The 23,860-nt window shown below is 40.4% G+C and overlaps 1 protein-coding gene across 8 annotated transcripts in view; it reads left to right on the top strand.

The window, feature by feature from the left end:
• Positions 1-23,860, top strand: part of c1h8orf34 (chromosome 1 C8orf34 homolog) — a 364,640-nt gene that overhangs the window by 255,252 nt on the left and 85,528 nt on the right. For 7 of the 8 annotated variants that reach the window (XM_072254127.1, XM_072254215.1, XM_072253949.1 and 4 more), the window contains exon 8: positions 4,603-4,738. In XM_072254127.1, coding sequence (XP_072110228.1) covers positions 4,603-4,738 — 136 coding nt within the window. The remainder of the gene's footprint in view (positions 1-4,602; positions 4,739-23,860) is intronic. The other variant, XM_072254031.1, reaches the window with a different exon arrangement.

Raw genomic sequence — 23,860 nt, 5'->3', positions numbered from 1 at the left:
AATTCCTATACTTTCTGGAAGCCTGCATTGCAGGCAAATTCCCGTATTTGGAGTAACACACACAAAATTCTGGCGGAACTGACCTGCTGTGCTCCTCCAGAATTTTGTGTGTGTTGCTCCGGATTCCAGCATCTGCAGAATCTTTTGTGTTAAAATTCCTGTACTTGGTCTGTCTGTATCTATAGGCTAAAGGAAACAAAGCAGTTTCTCTTTAGGAATATTAAGTTACAGTGAGGTCTAATTCAGCAGTGAAGTGAGAAGTAAACTGTGGGACACACATCAAAGTTGCTGGTGAACGCAGCAGGCCAGGCAGCATCTCTAGGAGGAGGTCCTGACGACAGGGTCTCGGCCTGAAACGTCGACAGGACCTCCTCCTAGAGATGCTGCCTGGCCTGCTGCGTTCACCAGCAACTTTGATGTGTGTTGCTTGAATTTGTAGCATCTGCAGAATTCCTCGTGTTTGAGTAAACTGTGGACTTTGGCAGCCTGGAATGATCCTGAGGCAAGGAAACTCAGAAGAATCTTGATTCTCACTTCCACAAGCAAAGCATTTCGAGAATATTAGAGGGGTTGCATTAGAGATTGTAGGAAATCCCAGATGTTAGTGAGTATGATGAATAAGGCATGCTTTCTGGCAATATCTAATGCAGTTTCAAGAAGAAATGGAATTAGTAGAACTTCACTCTTTGAGTAAATAAAAAAAATTCACATCAGTGGGGCTGGGACTCCCACTGTGGACAGGTTTCGTGAGTTGAATGCTATTGATATCATTTGGGAATATTAAGCTAGAATGAAACAAAAATCTCTTCAAGAAATGTGGAGACAAATATCTCAAATCGCATTAAGATACCAAGAAATGTGTTTGTTTTTGTACTTCAATTTAACCTAATTTCCAAGTGCGATATTAATTATTGGAATATTGTGGATGTATTTCTAGGCTAACCAGTTTACCATTTTTATTTGGAATTATAGAAAGAAGTGGCTATAATATCTGCCTGTATCATCAAATGGTCAAAAATTTTACTACAACACACCTATTGTAACAGGACCTGCTAAAGGGTCTTGACCTAAACGTCGACTGTACGCTTTTCCATGGATGCTGCCTAGCCTGCTGAGTTCCTCCAGCATTTGGTGTGTGTTGCTCAGATTTCCAGCATCTGCAGATTTCTTCTTGTTTGCAAAAATATTACTGTGTTACCTAAAGAGGCTTTAGATGCTTGCATTTGTTTATCATACCTAACGTAGCTAAGCATTTAAAAAAGCTTCTTAGAGTAGTCAGCAATTAGAACACAAAGAAAGATACCGTATGTGTAAAAAAAAGAGGTCTAATGGGAGAAAGAGAAAATTATGGATGCCAGTGGTGAAGGAAAATAGATTTTATATATATATATGTGTGTATATAGTCAGATCACCGTGTTTTAAGTGATGTTGGCTGAGAGGGAACCATTTGTAACCACATGGAGAGCAACCTTGTCTTTTTGGAATCTTTTAATGGAATAATGAAATCTTTTAGATTTGCCTAATTAAAGGCTTGATTGAAAGAAAGCATACTCTCACTCAGTACATTATGATGTGCTTGGTCCTAGTTGAATTTGAAGCATACTCTCCTACTCTGTGCAGCTGTCACCCATGACTCCATGAAGTCAACAAAATTAACTAGTTTAACCAAATTTTTGGTGAATCTATCTAGTTCTGTGAATGTTTGTTTCATTCCATTTAGTTTCATCCCAAAATGGGATGAAAACTCTAATTATCAGATATTTCGCCAGTAGAGGGAAGCACGGTGACATTTTGTAATATTCACTTACACACTAACTTTGTTTTCTTCAGCAAAACTCTTCTAAATTTAATTTACTCTTAACACATGAAACTAATGATCTTTCTGTGTGACAGTAGTCCAAATTTATTCATTTATTTTGGCATCTCTTAACTTCCTCTTAGGTTTTTGAACAACTTTTGAGATCAAACTGGAAATTTTCCAGGTTAGCATTGATGCTACTTGAATAGTTTTCTGAATTATTAATTCAATTGATGACATTCACCATATATAATATTGTACATAATATATCATACATAATACATGTATTTAAATGCAGGGCAAATTAGAACACTATCAATACTACTACAATACTGTAAAATAGTGTATTAGTTACTAATTGTTATCAATGGGGGAATTCATTCAGTGTACCTGTATGCTGCCGTGTTCTTTTGATTTCCATTGTAACATTCTAGACGATAGTCAATATCTTTGCAGTTTTGAACTTGTTGAAGTTGTGAAATCATTGCATTTTCACTCCCAGCCGTTTCTTGCATCTTCAAGCCTGAATGCTTGAAACCGCAGTGAGCAAAACAGTTTTGAATGGTCACACTGCTTATTTTACACAAACTATCAGTCAAAAATTTCACTGCTTTTTGAACACAAGCACGTGCAACTAATGCTGTTTAAAACTGTTTGCTCCAAGCACAGTGTAGTGTCTAACAGCCACACAAATGCACTCTTCTGATGCTAGCTGGAAGCTGTGCGGCAATAGTCCCCCATCCATTTAAGCAGCAATAATGTCCCAAACGAAGGGAATCTTGGCTGTTTCCTCAAAGAGTTGGCTCAATAAGTGGCCCTGATTGACCTGATTACCTGATGTCCCAATTAACCGGAATCCACTATATTTAGGAAAACCTCAGTTAAAGATATAGGGTGCATCCCACAAGTGCTTTTGCATGTTATAAGACAGTAAATTTAAAGATATCCAAAAGTAAAATAAGTATTTTTCAAGGATTTCAAGTTGTGAGGATCCTTCACCTACTACTGATTTAACTCTGCACAACACATATTTTACTGAGTAGGTAAGCATTTAAAAATTCTGATCCACTTTTGAAAAAATTATCTTTGGTGAATTGAGTATCACTGTCAAACACTATCATCATTCCCCTCAAAGCCTTGCTTAGCTATTTTAGAGAATAAAATATATTTGATGTGAATTTGGAGTCACAGATTGTTATGGTACTAAAAGGCATTAAAGTACCATATGTGTTGCAGCATTCCAGTAATTTCAGAGCTGCCACTGCTAATAATTTATTTTATTTAATTCCAGATCCATTTAATTAACTGAAGTTTAGATTCCTCTTCTACTATGATGGGATTTTAATGAATGTTTGCAGATTATTATTAAGGGTGATTTTTAACACATTATTTGTCCTCCATTAGATATCTCATTGTGATCTTTGCAGTTCAGTAAACATATAATCTGTAATTTAATATGAAGAACTTGAACAGCTTTTCTGCACACATTATTCTCACTGTAAAATCCACAATTGAAATTGTTCAGTGTTGCTGAGTGAGAGTAAAAGAATTTTTAAAACATACAACTGAACAAACTCTGATTCCGAAAGCGCTACTTTATGTGTGCTTAGCCTGCGTGATGATACTACTGTTCCTGAATGCCACAGACACCCCAGCTTCCATTAAAAGAATACAAATCAGATTAACGGATGAAAACTGACAATGCCCTGGCCAGAAATTCCTTTTGGGTAGCTATACTGAGGCTAGAAGTGAGCATTGTGCCTTCCCTGCCAACTACAAAACCCGGGACAATATGTTCTTAATACCTTTGCATCATTTCAATCTTTTTTGAGTGATTTCCAAAAAGGTTTGTACTGTAATCTGTTCATAATAAATCTAAAGCAGGTTGTTTAAATCTTATTATGGTATTTGAAAATCAGGTGACTATTGAAGGCAGGGAAGAGATTCAAAAACAGCTGTGCCAGCTTAGATTATCAGATTTGGTCAGGGAAGTTATAATTAGTTAGTAATTGATTGCGGCAAATTGTATGCACTCCTCCAAAAATAGTTCTTAGTGTAGCATTTTTAGTGAACCCTCCTCCACACCTCCATCTTTGATATCTGCACATGAAATCTCTCTTTTTTCTGAAGATGTGTGTAAGTCATGTTATTGTGATGGTAGTTAGTTGGGCAGAGTAGACTAACAATATTGGCAATGGGGGGGGGAGGAGAAGAGGACGTTTGAGAGATAATGTAGTGCTGTAGATTAATGGAAAAATAATCTGCTACACCTCCCCACCCACCCTAGCTGCATAGAAAATGTCTTCGTTTCTTGAAGACGGAGAACTCTGAAGGAACTGAGAGGAGCTGACCCAAACTCTGCTGTACTCATTACCAGCCACAATTTTCCACAGGAAATTTTCCAAAAGGGATTTGTAATAAGCCCCTGAAATAATGTCTGCCCTTGCTGAATAATGAAATATGTGATCGAGAGAGTTAACAATGTTACAATCTGTGCCAACACTGGGTGCTGGCTGTTCATTTGGCAAAATAATCTTTCTGTCAATTTTATTCTTCCATTAACATGCAGTAAGGTTGAATTTCCTGTTTTCTCATAAATGTTCTGCTATAAAGAGTAAATATGTCTGAAGTACAGTGTCTTAAATTTCCATATGTGAATCTAAATATAGTCATCATTAAAAGAAGTTATATTATTTGCAAATGTTACTGTTTAATAACTAATTTCCAAATCACATGCTTCCTACTTGTTGCATTTTCATAGATTTAACTTTCAAACAAATTGATAGGTACTCTTGAAATTTCAGAGGACCTGGATGATTTGAGGATGGAGGGCATTACTGATCACGTGCCGTCTGGTAACAAGTTTAGCCAAGGTCGAAGCCTATACTCTGCAGAGCCTCAAGCCAAAGTTACACTCAACATCTGCTCGAGGTGTGCCAGGTATTGTAGCACCCGTTTTGTATCCTTACTGTCGATGTATTGTTACTTGGAAAGTCACCATCTTTGATTCTCAAATATCGACATGATTATTCATTCCCTTTGGAGCAACTTTTAAGCTGCATCCAAATTTTCAGGTTTAATTTTAGCAACAAAGTGCCACCTCCATATTGGCAATACACTTCAATAAAATGCCCAGCCCCCCAGTTGCTTTCTCAAAACTCATCTGTAAACTTATTAGCCCAAAATCTCCTTGCAGTTTGTAAATCCACTGGGTGCAAAATCCATACATTTTGAGTGGTAAATTTCTAAATGAAATCAACTCCAGCGTTTTAGACCTTTCTAGTTGTGAATAATATCACATGACAGAACATTTACAAACTCCACTTATAGAAATTCTTTGTCAGCCAGTTAAGCCATGCTCTCAAATTTTAACCAGGTGTCAAATCTTGCAGGCATTCAAAAATAATTAATTTTAATTACACCATATTTATTTTTTAATATTATCTAATACAATAATACAATAAAATATTGGGAAATGTGGAAACAATTAAATAGATTTCTGTTAACTAATTCAACAAAAATCTCAAGAATCTTGAGGCATTCCTTCCCTTGTCAATACTCGTTTTTGAAATGAATGCAGGTACAGAACCTGTGGCAGATTTTATGGCAAACAGATTTCCTGGCATAACTACTTGGGAAATGATGGAAGTTCTTGTCCTGCTGCTGGACTCCAGGAGAAATATATTGTCCGAGCACAACTAGGAATTAGCTGGAAAGTATCGGTCAGGAACTTTGGGAATAGTGTGTGCATAGACAGGAATACTGAGCTTCCTGACAATTGAAACAAATTTCCAGTCTAATATTTCTATTGTACAGTATTGCTAGATATCTCAGCAGTAGTAATGTCAGATCCCACAATGAAACAGACACTAAATGGTTCCAAAGACTAAAGTATGCTAATATTTAGTTCTCGGTGTCTTGACATTTTGGTTAAACTTAATCTTTCAAAAGTTCTTTGTTGACCTCCTTTTCAAATTTATTCTTTAAGGTATGGAGTATCATCAGCAATACAGTACCTGATGTGTTCTCCCAAAAATGTCTGGGAACATTATCTAGGTCCTCTATATTCAGTACAAATGCAACCTCTTTAAATCCTCTTCCATACTCAGAGTTCCTCCTCATTCTGTATTGTCAACAAAACTGGAAATATGACCTTTGGTCCTTTCAAACAAATTGTTGACATAATTTGTGAAAAGATGGTGCCCCGGCTTGTTTTCTCTGATACCCCACTACCAATCTAAGTACGATTCATTTATTTCCAGTCTATGCCTCCAGTCCTTGAACCAATTCATAACCCATGTCAGCGTATAATCTTTCTCTCATGAATTCTAACTTGCTGATCACCCTCCTCTCTGGGATGTTATGGAATATCTTCTGAAAGTACAAAAACACTGCATCCACTGATATTCTGTATTCTAGTTTTTTAGGCACATCATCACAGAGTTCTGGTTAATTAGTCTAAAATGATTTTCCTTTTACAAATTCATGCTGATTCTGATCAACCCTTTTATTCTTTTCAAAATATTCTGTTATTCAATCCTTCATTACAGATTCCAGCATTTCACAGGCCATTGACTTCAGACTGATAAGTAAATAGTTCCCCGTTTTCTTTCTTACTTCTTTCTTGAATAATGGGATTACATTTTCAATCTTCCATTCTGCAGGCAAAATTCCAATATCTTTCAAACTTTGGGAACTGATAAGCAGAGCATCCACTATTTCTAAAGCCACCTCTTAAAGGGATGTTTGATCATCAGGTTTCTGGATTTATCAGCTTTCATGCTCACCTATTTCTCTCATGCTACTTAAGGACTAAAACTTCACTACTTTGTTTCCTCCTCCTCTCATGATTTTTTTGTATGTTCAGCTGATTTTATATGTGTAACTCTCAGTTCGGCTAGCGACTTAATATAGGGGATGATAGCCCCCCCTTGGCCTGGCCAAGAAATCTTGTTTGAGTGGATGCTGCATGATGCGTCCCCTGTTACAAATCAGTACCATGAAATAACAAACAGTACACAATATGCGATTAAACAATTGAGCTTTATAGTTCTTATATGGTTAGTAAAAAAAAAGAAAAAGAAAAAGAGCCCATTCTCATGAAACAATGCAATATTGCAGCTCTCTGATAGGGTCGCTCGTCCACCATCGCCCTCCTCTGATTGCCGCTGACCCTTGGACCCTCGCTCCAAGTCCACTCCATCTGGCGGTCTACCAACTTTCTCCATTCGCGTCTTCTCTCTTCATCTCTCCCCGGCAAGAGACCACGAATTCCCTGCTCCCAGTCACAGAAGAAAGAACAATATCCCGCTCATTGGCTAACATGCCCTGTTATCTCTAGTCATAACCCAAACATTGCTGTTACAGAGAAACCATTACCTTAGCAGTGGAACATTACAGAGAAGCCATTTCATTAACAGTGAAACCTTACGTGCGTTACATATGTCTTCTACTATGAAAACGCATACAAAGTAATTCTTTAATTCCTCTGCTGTTCCTTTGTCTCTTCTCCTGGTCTTAAAGTTTTTACTATTAGTTTTAATGTTTCTTGCCTGTTTTCTCTCAGATATTGTCTTGCATTTCTTCATCAAATTTTTGCTCCTTGCTTGTCAAAACTCCCAATTGTCAGGCCTCCAGGAATTTCTGACAACTTTACAGGCCTCTTCCTTGGTCTTTGGTTTCTATTGTCAACCACTGGTTGAATTTCTTCTTCTATTGGTGGAGAAAGTTAAAAATAACTATTATTAATATACATGTCACCATATACAACCCTGAGATTCATTTTCTTGTGGTTGCATATTCAATAATCTTAATTGAATCAATGAATGACTGCATCAACAGGGTGGACAACCAGTGCAATGTGCAAAAGACAACAAACTGCAAGTGTAAAAAGAAGGAAAAATGAGGAATAATAATAATAAATAAATAAACAATAAATATTGAGTACATGAGATGAAGAGTCCATAGGTTTTGGGAACAATTCAGTGATGGGGCAAGCGAAGTTGAGTGAAGTTATCCCTTCTGGTTCTAGAGACTGATGGCTGAGGGATAATAACTGCTCCTAAACCTGGTGGTGTGAATCCTGAGGCTACTGTGCCTTCTTCCTGATGTCAGTAGCAAGAAGAGAGCATGACCTGGGTGGTGGGGGTCCCTGATGATGGATGCTGCTTTCCTGTGACAATACTCCATGCAGATGTGCTCAATGGTGGGAAGGGTTCTCTCCGTGATGGACTGGGCCATATCCACTACTTTTTATTTTTTTGAAATTTAAACAAATTCTTTCCACAGTCCTACCTTTCAATGTATTCTCCCAGTCGAGCATAACCAACACTCCTCTCATGCCCTCATAGTTTCCTTTGTTTAAATTTAGGATCACAGGTTTGCACTGAACCACGTCACTTTCAAACTCAGAGTTGATTTCTATCAGATTATCAGTGGCATCACAAGTAGAGCTGCTGCTACATAGATCAAATGACGTGGGTTGATTCCTGACCTTTGTGGACTTCGTGTGTGTTGTGACTGATCAAACTAAGCCATGCAGAAGCTGTAACTCAGATATATATTAAACAAATATTCAAAACAGCAGATAATATGGAGAAAATTTGGTTCTCCCATTCTCACACAATACTTCATACTTTAAAACACAAAGACAGCAATAATTCATTAACTACAGTGGCTATAATCACTTACTTAACTTTAACATTTCATGTATAGAAAAGTAACTTTGCTAAATGATATACAGTGGATTTCAGTTAATTGGGACACATTAGAACCAGTACATTTTAGTCCAATTAAGTGACTGCTCCAATTTGCCAAAGTTTCATTGAAGTAGATTTAACTGAATAACAAGTTATATATTTAAATGAAATACTGAACAAATTAGAACACTATCAAAACTACTATAGTACTATAAAACAATGCATTAGTTATTGACAAAGGAATTAATCCATAGTACACTGCTGTGTTCTTTTGATTGATTGTAAGTAAACAAAATCAATGCCTTCAAATTCAGTACTTGCTGAAGTAGTGAAAATGCTTCATTTTCACTCCCGGCCATTTCTGACATTTCGAAGCCTGAATACCTGAAACCGCAGTGAGCAAAACATTTCTGAGTTGTCTTACTGCTTATTACTCACCAGCTATCAGTCACAAAATCACAGATTTTTGAACACAAACACACGCAAGTGACGCTACTTAACAACTTTCCTCCTTAAGCACAATGCAGTGTCTCACAACGTGCACTCAACTGACTTTATTTAAAAACTGTTCAGCAACAGTCTCCTGTCCTGGTTAAGTGGCATAGTGTTGCAAATAAACAAAGGGATTCCCAGCAACACACATCAAAGTTGCTGGTGAATGCAGCAGGCCAGGCAGCATCTCTAGGAAGAGGTACAGTCGACGTTTCGGGCCGAGACCCTTCATCAAAGGCATTCCCAGCTTATTTTCTTCATTTATTTTTGTTCTTTAAGAGTTGTCCCAAATACAAGGGGTGATTGCTAAGTTTGTGGCCTAAGGTAGAAGGAGATGAGTTATTAACTTCAAACTTTCTGCATAATCACTCAGAGTTGAACTGCATGTGCATGTAACGAGAGCTGTATAACTCATCTCCTTCTAACTTAGGCCACAAACTTATCAATCACCCCTGCTGTGGACACTTTCAGGAGGTCCAAGATCCGTATTATCCACGACTGCTAGACTAAGTGTGTAAATATTAAGTTAAAGTTAAAGTCCGTCCAGAGCCTTGTGGCCCATCAGGCTGGTGCTTATGCCGGTTTCTGTGGTGTGAAGCGAGTACCCATTTTCAGCTGGGTGGACTGGAGCAGTGTGTGATTAAGCGCCTTGCTCAAAGATACAGCATGCTGCCTTGGCCGAGACTCGAACCCATGGCCTTCAGGTCGTGAGCCCAATGCCCTAACTACTTGGCCATGCGCCACACATGTGTAAATGTAGGAGGGGACTATGTTGAAAAATAAATGTGCTAGTTTATTTAAAATTGACTCCTTCTACCTTAGGCCACAAACTTATCAATCACCCCTCGCAAGCCGCAGCAACTTAATTGGAATCCATTGTATTTACAATGGTCACACACCCCAACTAACAGAACTCCTTTGACTGTTCAATATTGGTGGCTGGTCTGACAGAATATTATGTGATAAAACAAACCTGTCTGAACTGTGTTTTAAGTGACAGGAATATGCCTGTAATGATGCATTTATACAGGAAAACACCATGCTCTGTCATGCTTCCCTATTCTCATTCTGCTTATTTACTGTCTTTCCCTGCATGACTTCAATGGTACAGAATCAGAATGTGCCATACCTAAAAGCCTTAAAGCATCAATTGAAATTAAATTGCCAACAGGTTCTATTTCCTGAAGACTGGTTCTCATTTTAGTTAATCCGTAGTTATGCGGGAGTAACTTTATTACTCCAGAATAATTCCCAATTTTGTGTTCTACCTGTGACTGCATGGTTTTTCTCAAGAGTGCCCCAATTTTCTCCCACATCTCAAGGAATTGCAGGTTGAGTGGTTAATTGGCTACAGAAAGTCACGTCTAATGTGTAGGTAAGTGATAGAATCTGGGGCAGCTGATGGAAATCTGGGGAAAATAAAATGAGATTAGTGTAAGTGAGTGCCTGGTGGTTGGCGTGGACCTTGAGGGAGAAAGGACTGGTTTCTGTGCTGAATGAGTCTAGTAACGTCACTCTTACTTAAAGGACATGAGTGCAGTGTGGAAGAATGATCTTGTCTTGAGACGTTATGATATAGAACCGGAATAAATTTCCATTTAGTTGAAGCACAGCTAATGGTGGAAGATATAGAACAATGAATAATGGTTGTAATATTGGGAATGGCACAACCCAGGAAATTAGAGATATATGTAAATGAACACTATAGCTATCACGGGGAAAGTTAACCTACATAGAGACTGGGCAAAACAAACTTGTCAAAATAGGGTTGAAGATGAATCCATGGAATGTACACAAGATCAATATTTTGAATATAGAAAATAGAACAGTACAGTACAGCAATGCACTATGGCATATGATGTCTATGTCAAATTAATCCAATTTCCCTGCACATAGTCGATATCCCTCTATTCCCAGACTGTTCATGTGCTTGGTCTAAATGCCTCTGTCATATCTGCTTCTACCACCTCTCGTGGCAGCTTATTACAAGCATTTACCACTCTGCCAGAAAAAACAGCCTCATAAACCTATTTTAACATTTCATCTCTGACTTTAGACCATAAGACATAGGAGCAGAATTAGGCCATTTGGCCCATCGAGTCTGCTCCACCATTCAATCCTAGCTGATCCTTCTTTTCTACCTCTTCAACCCCAGTTCCTGTCCTTCTCCCCGTAACCTTTGATGCCATGTCCAATCGAGAACCTATCAATCTCTGTCTTAAATACACCCAAGCACCGACTCATCCTGCAAGTTAACCTTCAGGGTATTCTGCACAAGGACACCCAAGTCCCTCTGCATCTCAGATTCCTGGATTTTCCCCTGTTTAGAAATGGCCCGCACATTTATTTCTACTACCAGGTGCATGACCGTGTATTTTCCAATGTTGTATTTCATTTGCCACTTTCTTGACCATTCTCCTAATCTGTCTAAGTCCTATGCATCCTACCTATTTCCTCAACACTGCCTGCCCCTCCACCAACCCTCGTAAAATCTGCAAACTTGGCAACAAAGCCATCTATTCCATCACCTAAATCATTAATATACATCATTAAAAGAAACGGTCCCAACACCAACCCCTGCGGAACACCACTAGTTACTGGCAGACAACCAGAAAAGGATCCTTTTATTCCCACTCGCTGCCTCCTACCAATCAGCCAATGCTCTAACCATGTTAGTAACTTTCCTGTAATACCATGGGCTCTTAACTTAGTAAGCACCCGTGTGTGGCCTTCTGAAAGTCCAAATATACAACATTCACTGCATCCCCTTTATCTCTCCCACTTCTAATCTCCCCAAAGAATTCCAACAGGTTCATCAGGCAGGATCTTCCCTGATGGAAAACCATTCTGACTTTGTACTATCTTGTCCTGTGTCACCAAGTCCTCCATCACCTCATCCTTAACAATTGACTCAAGCATCTTCCCAACCACTGAGGTCAGGCTAACGGTTCTATAACTTCCTTTCTGTTGCCTTTCTCCTTTCTTAAAAAGTGGACAATAGACAATAGGTGCAGGAGTAGGCCATTTGGCCCTTTGAACCAGCACTGTGATCATGGCTGATCATCCACAATCAGTATCCAGTTCCTGCCTTATCCCCATTACCTTTGATTCCGCTATCTTTAAGAGCTCTATCCATCTCTTTCTTGAACACATCCAGAGACTTGGCCTCCACAACCTTCTGGGGCAGAGCATTCCATATATCCACCACTCTCTGGATGAAAAAGTTTTTCCTCAATTCCATTCTAAATGGCTTACCCATTCTTAAACTGTGGCCTCTGGTTCTGGACTCACCCATCAGCGGGAACATGCTTCCTGCCTCCAGCGTGTCCAATCCCTTAATAATCTTATATGTTTCAATAAGATCCCTTCTCAGCCTTCTAAATTCCAGAGTATACAAGCCCAGTTGCTCCAATCTTTTGACATATGACAGTCCTGCCATCCCAGGAATTAACCTTGTGAACCTACACTGCACTCCCTCAATAGCAAGAATGTCCTTCCTCAAATTTGGAGACTAAAACTGCACACAGTACTCCAGGTGTGGTCTCACCAGGGCCCTGTACAGCTGCGGAAGGACCTCTTTGCTCTTATACTCAATTCCCCTTGTTATGAAGGCCAACATGCCATTAGCTTCCTTCACTGCCTGCTGTACTTGCATGCTTGCTTTCAGTGAATGATGTACAAGAACACCTAGATCTCGTTGTGCTTCCCCTTTTTCTAACTTGACTCCATTTAGATAATAATCTGCCTTCCCGTTCTTACCACCAAAGTGGATAACCTCACATTTATCCACATTAAACTGCATCTGCCATGCATCTGCCCACTCACCCAACCTGTCCAAGTCACCCTGCATTCTCATAACATCCTCCTCACATTTCACACTGCCACCCAGCTTTGTGTCATCGGCAAATTTGCTAATGTTACTTTTAATTCCCTCATTTAAATCATTAATATATATTGTAAACAGCTGTAGTCCCAGAACTGAACCCTGCAGTACCCCACTGGTCACCGCCTGCCATTCCGAAAGGGACCCGTTAATTGCTACTCTTTGATTTCTGTCAGCCAGCCAATTTTCAGTCCATGTCAGTACTCTGCCCCCAATACCATGTGCCCTAATTTTGCCCACTAATCTCCTATGTGGGACTTTATCAGAGGCTTTCTGAAAGTCCAGGCATACTACATCCACTGGCTCTCCCTTGTCCATTTTCATAGTTACATCCTCAAAAAATTCCAGAAGATTAGTCAAACATGATTTCCCCTTCGTAAATCCATGCTGACTCGGACCAATCCTGTTACTGCTATCCAGATGTGTTGTAATTTCATCTTTTATAGTCATAGTCATAGTCATACTTTATTGATCCTGGAGGAAATTGGTTTTCGTTACAGTTGCACCATAAATAATTAAATAGTAATAAAACCATAAATAGTTAAATAGTAATATGTAAATTAAGCCAGGAAGTAAGTCCAGGACCAGCCTATTGGCTCAGGGTGTCTGACCCTCCAAGGGAGGAGTTGTAAAGTTTGATGGCCACAGGCAGGAATGACTTCCTATGACGCTCTGTGTTGCATCTCGGTGGAATGAGTCTCTGGCTGAATGTACTCCTGTGCCCAACCAGTACATTATGTAGTGGATGGGAGACATTGTCCAAGATGGCATGCAACTTGGACAGCATCCTCTTTTCAGACACCACCGTCAGAGAGTCCAGTTCCATCCCCACAACATCACTGGCCTTACAAATGAGTTTGTTGATTCTGTTGGTGTCTGCTACCCTCAGCCTGCTGCCCCAGCACACAACAGCAAACATGATAGCACTGGCCTCCACAGACTCGTAGAACATCCTCAGCCCTGTCCGGCAGATGTTAAAGGACCTCACTCTCCTCAGGAAATAGAGACAGCTCTGACCCTTCTTGTAGACAGCATCAGTGTTCTTTGACCAGTCCAGTTTATTGTCAATTCATATCCCCAGGTATTTGTAATCCTCCATCATGTCCACACTGACCCCCTGGATGGAAACAGGGGTCACTGGTACCTTAGCTCTCCTCAGGTCTACCACCAGCTCCTTAGTCTTTTTCACATTAAGCTGCAGATAATTCTGCTCACACCATGTGACAAAGTTTCCTACCGTGGCCCTGTACTCAGCTTCATCTCCCTTGCTGATGCATCCAACTATGGCAGAGTCATCAGAAAACTTCTGAAGATGACAAGACTCTGTGCAGTAGTTGAAGTCCAAGGTGTAAATGGTGAAGAGAAAGGGAGACAAGACAGTCGCCTGTGGAGCCCCAGTGCTGCTGATCACTCTGTTGGACACACAGTGTTGCAAGCACACGTACTGTGGTCTGCCAGTCAGGTAATCAAGAATCCATGACACCAGGAAAGCATCCACCTGCATCGCTGTCAGCTTCTCCCCCAGCAGGGCAGGGCGGATGGTGTTGTACGCACTGGAGAAGTCAAAAAACATGACCCTCACATAAAATTGACTCCAGCATCTTTCCCACCACCGACGTCAGGCTAACCGGTCTATATTTCCCTGTTTTCTCTTTTCCTCCCTTCTTGAAGAGAGGGACAATATTAGCCACCCTCCAATCTACAGGAACTGATCCTGAATCTATAGAACATTGGAAAATGATTACCAATGCGTCCACAATTTCTAAAGCAACCTCCTTAAGTACCCTGGGATGCAGACCATCAGGTCCCGGGGACTTATCAGCCTTCAGACCCAACAGCCTATCCAACGCCATTTCGTGCCTAATATAAATTTCCTTCAATTTATCCATTACCCTAGGTCCTTTGGCCACTATTACATCTGGGAGATTATTTGTGTCTTCCCTAGTGAAGACAGATCCAAAGTACCTGTTCAACTCGTCTGCCATTTCCTTGTTCCCCATAATAAGTTCACCCGCTTCTGTCTTCAAGGGCCCAATTTTGGTCTTAACTATTTTTTTTCCTTTTCACATACCTAAAGAAGCTTTTACTATCCTCCTTTATATTCTTGGCTAGTTTACCTTCGTACCTCATTTTTTCTCCACGTATTGCCTTTTTAGTTACCTTCTGTTGCTCTTTAAAAGTTTCTCAATCCTCTGGCTTCCCACTCGTCTTTGCTATGTTATACTTCTTCTCTTTTAATTTTATACTGTCCATTACTTCCTTTGTCAGCCACGGCCTTCATGGAGTAACATTTGCATTTTCCAGTCCTCTGGCACCATGCCAAAATCCAATGATTTTTGAAGGATCATTTCTAATGCCACCACAATCTCTAATGCTACCTCCTTCAGAACCCTAGAGTGCAGTTCCTCTGGTCCGGGTGACTTATGTAATTTTAGGTCTTTTAACTTTTGAGCAACTTCTATCTTGTAACAGTAACTGCATCCACTTCTCTTCCTTCACACACTACAACATCAGGCATATTGCTAATGTCTTCTACAGTGAAGACTGACACAAAATACTTATTTAGTTCATCAGCCATCTCCTTGCCCTCCGTTATTATTTCTCCTGCCTCATTTTCTAACAGTCATATATCCACTCTCATTTCTCTTTAAGACACTTGAAAAAACTTTTTCTATCCACTTTGATATTATTTGCTAGCTTGCTTTTATGTTTCATCTTTTCCTTTCTAATGATTCTTTTAGTTGCTCTCTGTAGGTTTTTAAAAGCTTCCCAATCCTGTCTTCCCACTAATTTTTGCTTTGTTGTATGCCCTTTCTTTTGCTTTTGCGATAGCTTTGACTTCCCTTGTCAACCACGGTTGTACTATTTTGCCACTTGAGTATTTCTTCATTTTTGGAATACACATGTCCTGTACTTTCCTCATTTTTCCCAGAAATGCACACCATTGCTGCTCTGCTGACATCCCTGCCAGCAGCTGCTTCCAATTTATTTTGGCCAACTCTCTCTCATACCACTGTGATTGCTTACTCCACTGAAATACTGCTACATCATACTTTACTTTTTTCCCATCAATTTTTTTTCCCAAATCTCCCATGAATACCATAACATTGCCTTTTTGACTCGCCTTTTCTATTTACTGTTATAACCTGTGGCAATGGCATCAGCACTGGACTCCAGAGTGAAGGCTCCCGAGTTCGAATCCAAATCGGTCCACCCCCCTGAGCACGCTTTCCTTCCGTGCCGGGTTGAGCATTGAGCTAACCACTCGGCCTCGTAAAAAAAAGGATTAAGTCAGGAACGTTCATATTGTGACCCGGTTAATACGAAAGGAGTCCAATCCTGACACCATGTGCCAGACAAGAATGGCTGACTGGTGCGACACGCTAAAGTAAAACCTGTGGTCCACCTCCTAGCCACTGTTGGGAGGCATGTAGATAACTGCCATCAACGTCCTTTTACCCTTGCAGTTTCTTAACTCAACCCACAAGGATTCAACATCGTCTGATCCTATATCACATCTTTCTACTGATTTGATGCCATTGTTTACCAGTAGAGCCACACCACCCTCTCTGCCTGCCTTCCTATCCCTCTGATATAATGTGTAACCTTGGACATTTGGCTCCCAACTACAACCATCCTTCAGCCACGATTCAGTGATGGCCTTAACATCGTACCTGGCAATCTGTAATAATCTGTAATATTGCAAAAAGATCATCCACCTTATTTCTTTAAAGCTATTCCCTTTGGTATTTGACATTTCTACCCTGAATAAAAACACTCTGATGATTGTACCCTATCTATGCAACTCATGATTTTATATACTTGATCCACGGCCTCTGATGTTGTTGAGAATGCAATCCAAGTTTGTCCAACCTCTTGTTTGAACTAATACTTTCTAATCCAGGAAACATTCAGCTAAACTTCTTGCTTTTCCCCTATCTTTATAAGTTTTTGGTGTCTAAGCTTCAAGGTTCCCTTCCTTAGACAATCTTGTCTGAGTCCTTTGTAGCTAATTTTCAATTGTTAGTTCAGGGAAAATAATTTTGTGGATATTTTATCACTGATTTTAAAATGATACTTCATGAGTAAATATTTTGTACTCAAGAATAATAATTCAAGGTATCAGCAAGGTAAAATAATTAATGCTTGACAACATTAGCAAAACCCTTGTTGAGTTTTAACTATAACTGACAGTTAACTATGTTGTTATTTTATTAATCTCCTCAGTCAGCCAATCAAACCTTTTTCCAATAACTGCACTGTATTGTGGCATACCAGTATGATAAAATAATATTGATCCAAATATTCTGAAACAACTGTACAGATTTTCCAGATACAGACTTGTTTATCTTTTCTATTTAGAAACAAGTATGAAAAAAGATGCAAAATCTCAACTTCACATTAACTTCAACTGAGAGTAATATACTACTTGCACAGATGTGTGACATTAAAATATTGTTTATGATAATCTGGACAGAAGATTAAATCACATGGGATCACAATGAGTCATAAATTGGATCCAAACTTGGTTTGTTCATAGGAGATAAGAATGTAGAAATAGAGGTGTGTTTTTCTAACTGGAGGTCTATGACCAGGTATGTTTGGTAACAATCAGTGCGATGGCCTCTGTTGTTTTTAATATACGTTAATAATTTTGTTTTAAAAAAAAATTGAAGATCTGATTTGCATATTTGCAGATGACATGTTGGAGTTGTGAAAAGTGGGAAGGATGCAACAGGATATATGCCATTTGGAAGTTTGGGATGTAAAGTTGCAGCCAGAAAGTGAAATATAAGTATACAGTAATTGGCAAGCACCCTTAGGAGAATTGATGTATAGAGGGATCTAAAGGTGAATATCTATTGGTCCCTGAAGGTAGCAACACAAACGCAAAGGTAGTAAACATGCTTGCCTTCATTGATTAGGGATTGGAATATAAAGAAGGGAAATAATGTGTCAGCTGTATATATCTTTGGTTATGCCACTTTAGGAGTATTTTGTGTATTCTGGTTGCCACATTACAAGAAGGATGTGGTGGCTTTGGAAGGCATACAGAAGTAATTTACAGGAATGGATTTGGAGAGCATTATTGGCCTGGATAAGAGAGTGCTCATTATAATAACAAGTTGGACAAAGGGATGCTCTAAAAATAAACAGGGAAATTATAGGCCAGTGAGCCTGACATCAGTCGGTAAGTTCTTGGAAGATATTCTAAGGAACTGGATATACAGTATATAACTAATTGGATAGACAGTGATTGATTAGGCATAGTCAACATGGCTTTGTGCGTGGTAGGTAAATCTTATAGAGCTTTTTCACACAGTTACAGGAAATTTGATGAAGGTAAGGCAGTGGGTGTTCTCTACGTAAACCTCAGCAAGGCCTTTGACAAGGTCCCACACGGGAGGTTGGTCAAGATGGTTCAGTCGCTTGGCATTCAAGATAAGGTAGTAACTTGGGTTAGACATTGGCTTTGCGGGAGAAACCAGAGAGTGGTAGTAGAGGGTTGCCTCCTTGACTGGAGGCTTGAGACTAGTGGTGTGCCACAAGGATTAACCCCGGGCCCATTGATGTTAGACATCCATATCAACAATCTAGCTGATAATGTTGTAATCTGGATCAGCAAATTTGCAGATGACACCAAGTTTGGGGGTGTAGTGGACAGTGAGAAAGATTACCAAAGTTTGCAGTGGGATCTGGACCGGGTGTAAAAATGGGCTGAAAAATGGCACGTCTGACGTTGGATGAGACTAGAACTAGAGGTCATGAGTTAAGGGTGTAAAGGTAGAATGTTTAAGGGGACGTGAGGGGAAACTTCTTCACTCAGAGAGTGCTGAGAATGTGGAACAAGCTCCCAGCAGAAGTGGTGGATGTGGGTTCCATTTCAACATTTAAAATAAATTTGGACAGTACATGGATCAGAGGGGTATGGAAGGCTAGGGTCCTGGTGCAGGTTGATAGGACTAGGCAGATTAATTGTTTGACACAGACTAGATGGGCCAAAGGGCCTGCTTCTGTGCGGTAGTGTTGACTGACTGTCTAAACTAGTATGATCTATACTAAACTGAAGTAAATTAATTTTTATAAAGTAACATATCTTCTTCATTCTTGAATCTTTGTGAAAATGAATAGGGCCTATGTTCCTTTGTCATATCTGACTGGACACAGGATTGGAGAGGCAGATTGTCATGTGGAATGATAAATTATGGTGGTAATTGTCATTAAGTCCAAGGCTCCAATTGTGTACAGTTCTGGTCACTGAATATAGGAAAGATATCAATAAAATTGAGAGAGTACAGAGGAGATTTACTAAAATGTTGCCTGGGTTTCATCTCCTAATTTACAGAGAAAGGTTGAACAAGTTAGGTCTTTATTCTTTGGAGTGTAGAAGGTTGAGGGGGGACTTGATAGAGGTATTTAAAGTTATGAGGGGGATAGAGAGGGTTGACGTGGATAGGCTTTTTCCATTGAGAGTGGGGGAGATTCAAACAAGAGGACATGAGTTGAGAGTTAAAGGGCAGAAGTTTAGGGGTAACATGAGGGGGAACTTCTTTACTCAGAGAGTGGTGGCTGTGTGGAACGAGCTTCCAGCAGAAGTGGTTGAGGAAGTTAAATTGGATAGATATATGGACAGGAAAGGAATGGAGGGTTATGGGTTGAATGCAGGTCGGTGGGACTAGGTGAGAGTAAGAGTTCGGCACGGACTAGAAGGGCCGAGATGGCCTGTTTCCGTGCTGTAATTGTTATATGGTTATATGGCTTGCAATGCATCTCTGTTTAGGACTGACCTGACTGAAATGGCTTCTGAACTCCTCTCAGAAAGGAAGATTCAGCAACAATGTTCATAAAGTCAGATGACATATAAAAAATGCAGGGGGTATTTCTTAATCGTGTCTGTGCCAGTGGTGTAGTAGGATCCACACCAGACTTCAGAGCAAGAGGTCCCAGGTTCAAATCTGGCTAGCTCCTTGCACGAATTTTACTCACGCTGGGTTGAGTGTTGAGTTAGCAATTTGGCCCCATAAAACAGACAAAATGCTATAGAAATGGCAGGGTTGCCACCCACTGGGAGGAACAATTTCTTAATTTTACTGTCACCTGATATCTGATAAGATTAAAATTTGAACTCATTTATACATTGCAAATATTCCCTTTATCTTGTAATTAATGGCCGTGTAAAAATCATTTGTCCTGCCAAATTCAGAACATTTGCAACATTGTATTCTGAACTTCCTCTGATCCACTCATGCGAATCTATTGCAAAATAATTTTTGTTGTTCATATTCTATGCAAGATTTTTCTCCTCTTATCTCTATCAGTGATCCTTGGTTGACTGGTTGTTCTTCCTGCTTCATACAGTAGCAAGCTGATTTAAATTTTGATTTAATATGCTGTTTAGTTTTTTCAGTTCATGCTCTGCTGAACACTGATGCCAAAGAATGATAATTGGTGCTGGGGAGACAGGTCACTTGTAAGCAGCCAGCCAGATTCCCTGAACTTCATTAATCAGACAATTGAAAACATTTGGCCTGATTGGTGTAAGACATTCAAATTTATTTTCAAAGAGCAGAAATGAATGATAAACCAGTTCATATGATGTTTTACAGTGTTAATTTTTAAGGGAACTCTGTGTATTCAGGCAGTCACCTTCGTGAGGATGCTGTAGTTCATTTGTGATTGTGCTAACCACTATGCTACCATTCATTAATTCCACTGACCAAAAACTGTCTTGTCACATTCCTATCCCAACTCCTCCAGGTTCCAGTCAGTTCAAGTTTTGCCATTCCACAGTAAGCAAGATAAATTGATAAGGTGATTTGGGCTCAGCAACAAAAGATACAAAATGCCATAATAAAAGGTGGTGTTAAGGGTACATTTCATATGGTGTCTTCCTACTAAACGCTCCACTATTGAAGTCTTGGTTGGATTTCTCTTTGTCTGGAACTTCTCCCTTAGTCTTACCACCATGGGCGACCCTACCAGGAGCTATGCACCAAATAACTAAACTCCAGACGGCATCACTTTCAGGATCGCAGGGCATCATAAGCCTCTTCACCACGATGGGTTGGTGATCCTCGGAGATGCCATCCAAGACATCAATAGTAGAACTGGTGGAAAATGATGAACCCTGGCAACTGCAATGAAGGTAGAAGAAGGCTGCAACAGTGAAGGGTCCCCAGTTGTCCTGAACATCGTGCCACTGGACCCTGACCCCTGACCCCGATCTGTTAAGGACCGTGTGGTGGCTGCCCATGCATCAGCCTCCCAACGGTAAACAACGTCATGAATAGGCATTCTCCGCTTTAACATCCCACTCACTCAAGTGACTGCACTACTACAGAACACTGAATATCTAACATAGCAATTTCAATTAGACTTTTTGCTATAGTGACACTTTATTCATCCTTTCTCTATTAATTTTTGAGGTGTAACCTCCAAGGTTAAGCAGAGTTTGAATCTTAATGCTCATACCTTTTCCTGATCACTGCGATGCATTTCAGGTACATGCTCTGTACACCCAGGCTCAAGCAAGTGCTACCAGAGACTACACTACCTGTACATCTGCACCATTTCAGTGATGAGAGAACATGAGAGCTGTTAACTAAGTGGGGTGGGATTCAGGGGGCAAGGAGAGGGAGTACCTTGAGCAGAATTCCTGTTTCATGCCCTCTTTCACCATCATGAGCCAATCACAGTTCACTCCCAGCATGCCGCAGAGCAGTGGCGTGGTCTGTGCCAAGTGTGTGGCATCCAAAGTCCGAACAGCAGTGTGACAATTGTCAATGTTGGTCTATGAAAATAGCCAATTTATGCCTGTTAAAAGGGAAATGACCCACAGCATAAGCTTCCATTGGAGCTAGACTCTAATTTTCTCTGCATTTGTTGATTGGGTGAGTGGATGTCCTGCTAGTACCCATGACTAATAATCCTTTTGATGAGTTCCTGAGAACGATACCATCAAAGCAAAGCTGTCTGCCGCTTTTCTGACCCTGCCTGGTAGGGTCACCTGTGGCGATAAGGTCAAGGGGGAGGTTCCAGACAAAGAACGATCTAACCAAGACTTGGTGGATGATGACGACACATCACCACGGCAATGAAGGTGGAGGAAAGCTGCAGCAGTAGAGCGTCCTTAGTCATCTTGCATTCCGTACCAATGGACCCTGACCTCGATTTGTCAAGGGCATTGTGGTGGCTGCCCTTGAATCAACTTCCCCATGTTAAACAGGGTCACTCACAGGCATTCTTGATTAAGGAAATCCACCCTGAGACAACCACTTAGGAGAGCGTCATATTCGGCTGGAGTGATTGCACTGCAACTACAGCTGATGAGAGATTGAAGACGGCTGGGACTTGAAATGGGCCATCCACTATTTCCCTGTGATTATCAACTGCTCATTTGCTGTGAGCTATGAATCAGCATTTGACTTTCTTCCTACGTGGACCCACCAAATTGCGGATATCAGAATCAGAATCCCGTTTATTATCCCTGATAGATGCCGTAAACTTTGTTGATTTGTGGCAACAGTCCATCAAAATATAATAAAAAATAATCTAAGTTACAATAACAATTTTTATATATAAAAATACATAGTGCAAAATAGCGAGATAGTGTTCATCGGTTCTTGGACCGTTCAGAAATCTGATGGCCGAAGGGAAGAAGCTGTTCCTAAACCATTGAGTTTGGGTCTTCAGGCTCCTGTACCTCCTCCCTGTTGGTAGTAATGAAAAGAGGGCATATCTTGGATGTTGATGGTCTTTAATACTGGATGATGCTTCTTTATGGGTCTTCCTAGGACATATTGTGTTTTGCGGGGGCGGAGGGGGGTCTGTCTACTACTGTGCAAATGAGTACTGTGGTGAGGAGGGGAAAATGTGGCAGAATTAGAATGTTGCAACTTAATGTCATAATAAGGATTTTATTTCATGTTGCAACTGAATGTCATAATATGTATGGGGTGTCAGGGAGGGGTAGCACCTCTGGTGGGGGAACATCTCACATCCTTTTCAAGGCGGTTAGTCCACCTTTGGTCCCCACTTGGCACTCAGCTCTCACCTGTGGCTCCCTGTAGCTGTTTGTATGCGACAGTGGCCACACACCGGGCAACAGCTTCAACAAGCCGACTAAACCAGGTGAGGGTAGCCGACGGGTCTCAAACCCTCGGTTAGATAGGGAGATGTCTATCCCAGCATGTGAAGACAGACTCCGGCAGATTGAGCGGACAAGACCAATGGAATGAGTCCAACGGTCAAGAAGGCGGTCTCTGCAAGCGTCGTGGAACGTGTAGAGTACGACAAGACACAGAAGAGGTCCTGGTCATCCATTGCGTCTAGTCCCATCTCCAGCCGTCACGACCCCGTCTTGCCACTGGATCCAGATGGGAATTGGGAAGAGAGAGTGAGGCTGACACTGCGCAACTCTCCCTCACTTAAATCCAAATCATGTGCTAGTCTCGACAACATCAATGGTGTCGAGGTCTTTGTCGACGACGACGATGGATGAATAACAATGATCTTATTTCATTTATTGCTTAATTCAAATCAGTATGTCTGAGTTTGTGAGAATACATATGGCTGAAATAGAAGAATGGCACGAAGGCTATCCTGATCTCTGTGGTAATTAGGACTGTCAAGATTTTGAGCACTTTCTTTGCAGTTATCTTAAATATCTTCACTAATTTCAATTTATTCCTTCTTTGTAATACTGTGCACTCTCCCTGCACATTTGAGAAAGCAGACTTATGAGTAAAGGTCTGGGGTGGTGAGGGGCAAATAGCATGGCTGCAGCCATCAATGTGACCTTTGCCCTGAGGTGCCCATAATCAGATCTACTGGATCTTGGGGATCAGGTATAGTTGACTGTAGACAATGTTAGTTCTGTTTTCCGTCCAGTGCACTTTGCCCATGGATGCTGAACCAGAAACAGGATTTCACTTGCATCTTCATGTGGATTTTCAATGTTTTTGCTCTAATTGTGGTGGAACAGTAAAA

Source organism: Mobula birostris, chromosome 1 (assembly GCF_030028105.1).
Source record: "Mobula birostris isolate sMobBir1 chromosome 1, sMobBir1.hap1, whole genome shotgun sequence".
NCBI lineage: Eukaryota > Metazoa > Chordata > Chondrichthyes > Myliobatiformes > Myliobatidae > Mobula > Mobula birostris.
This window is presented reverse-complemented; position numbering and strand designations above follow the sequence as displayed.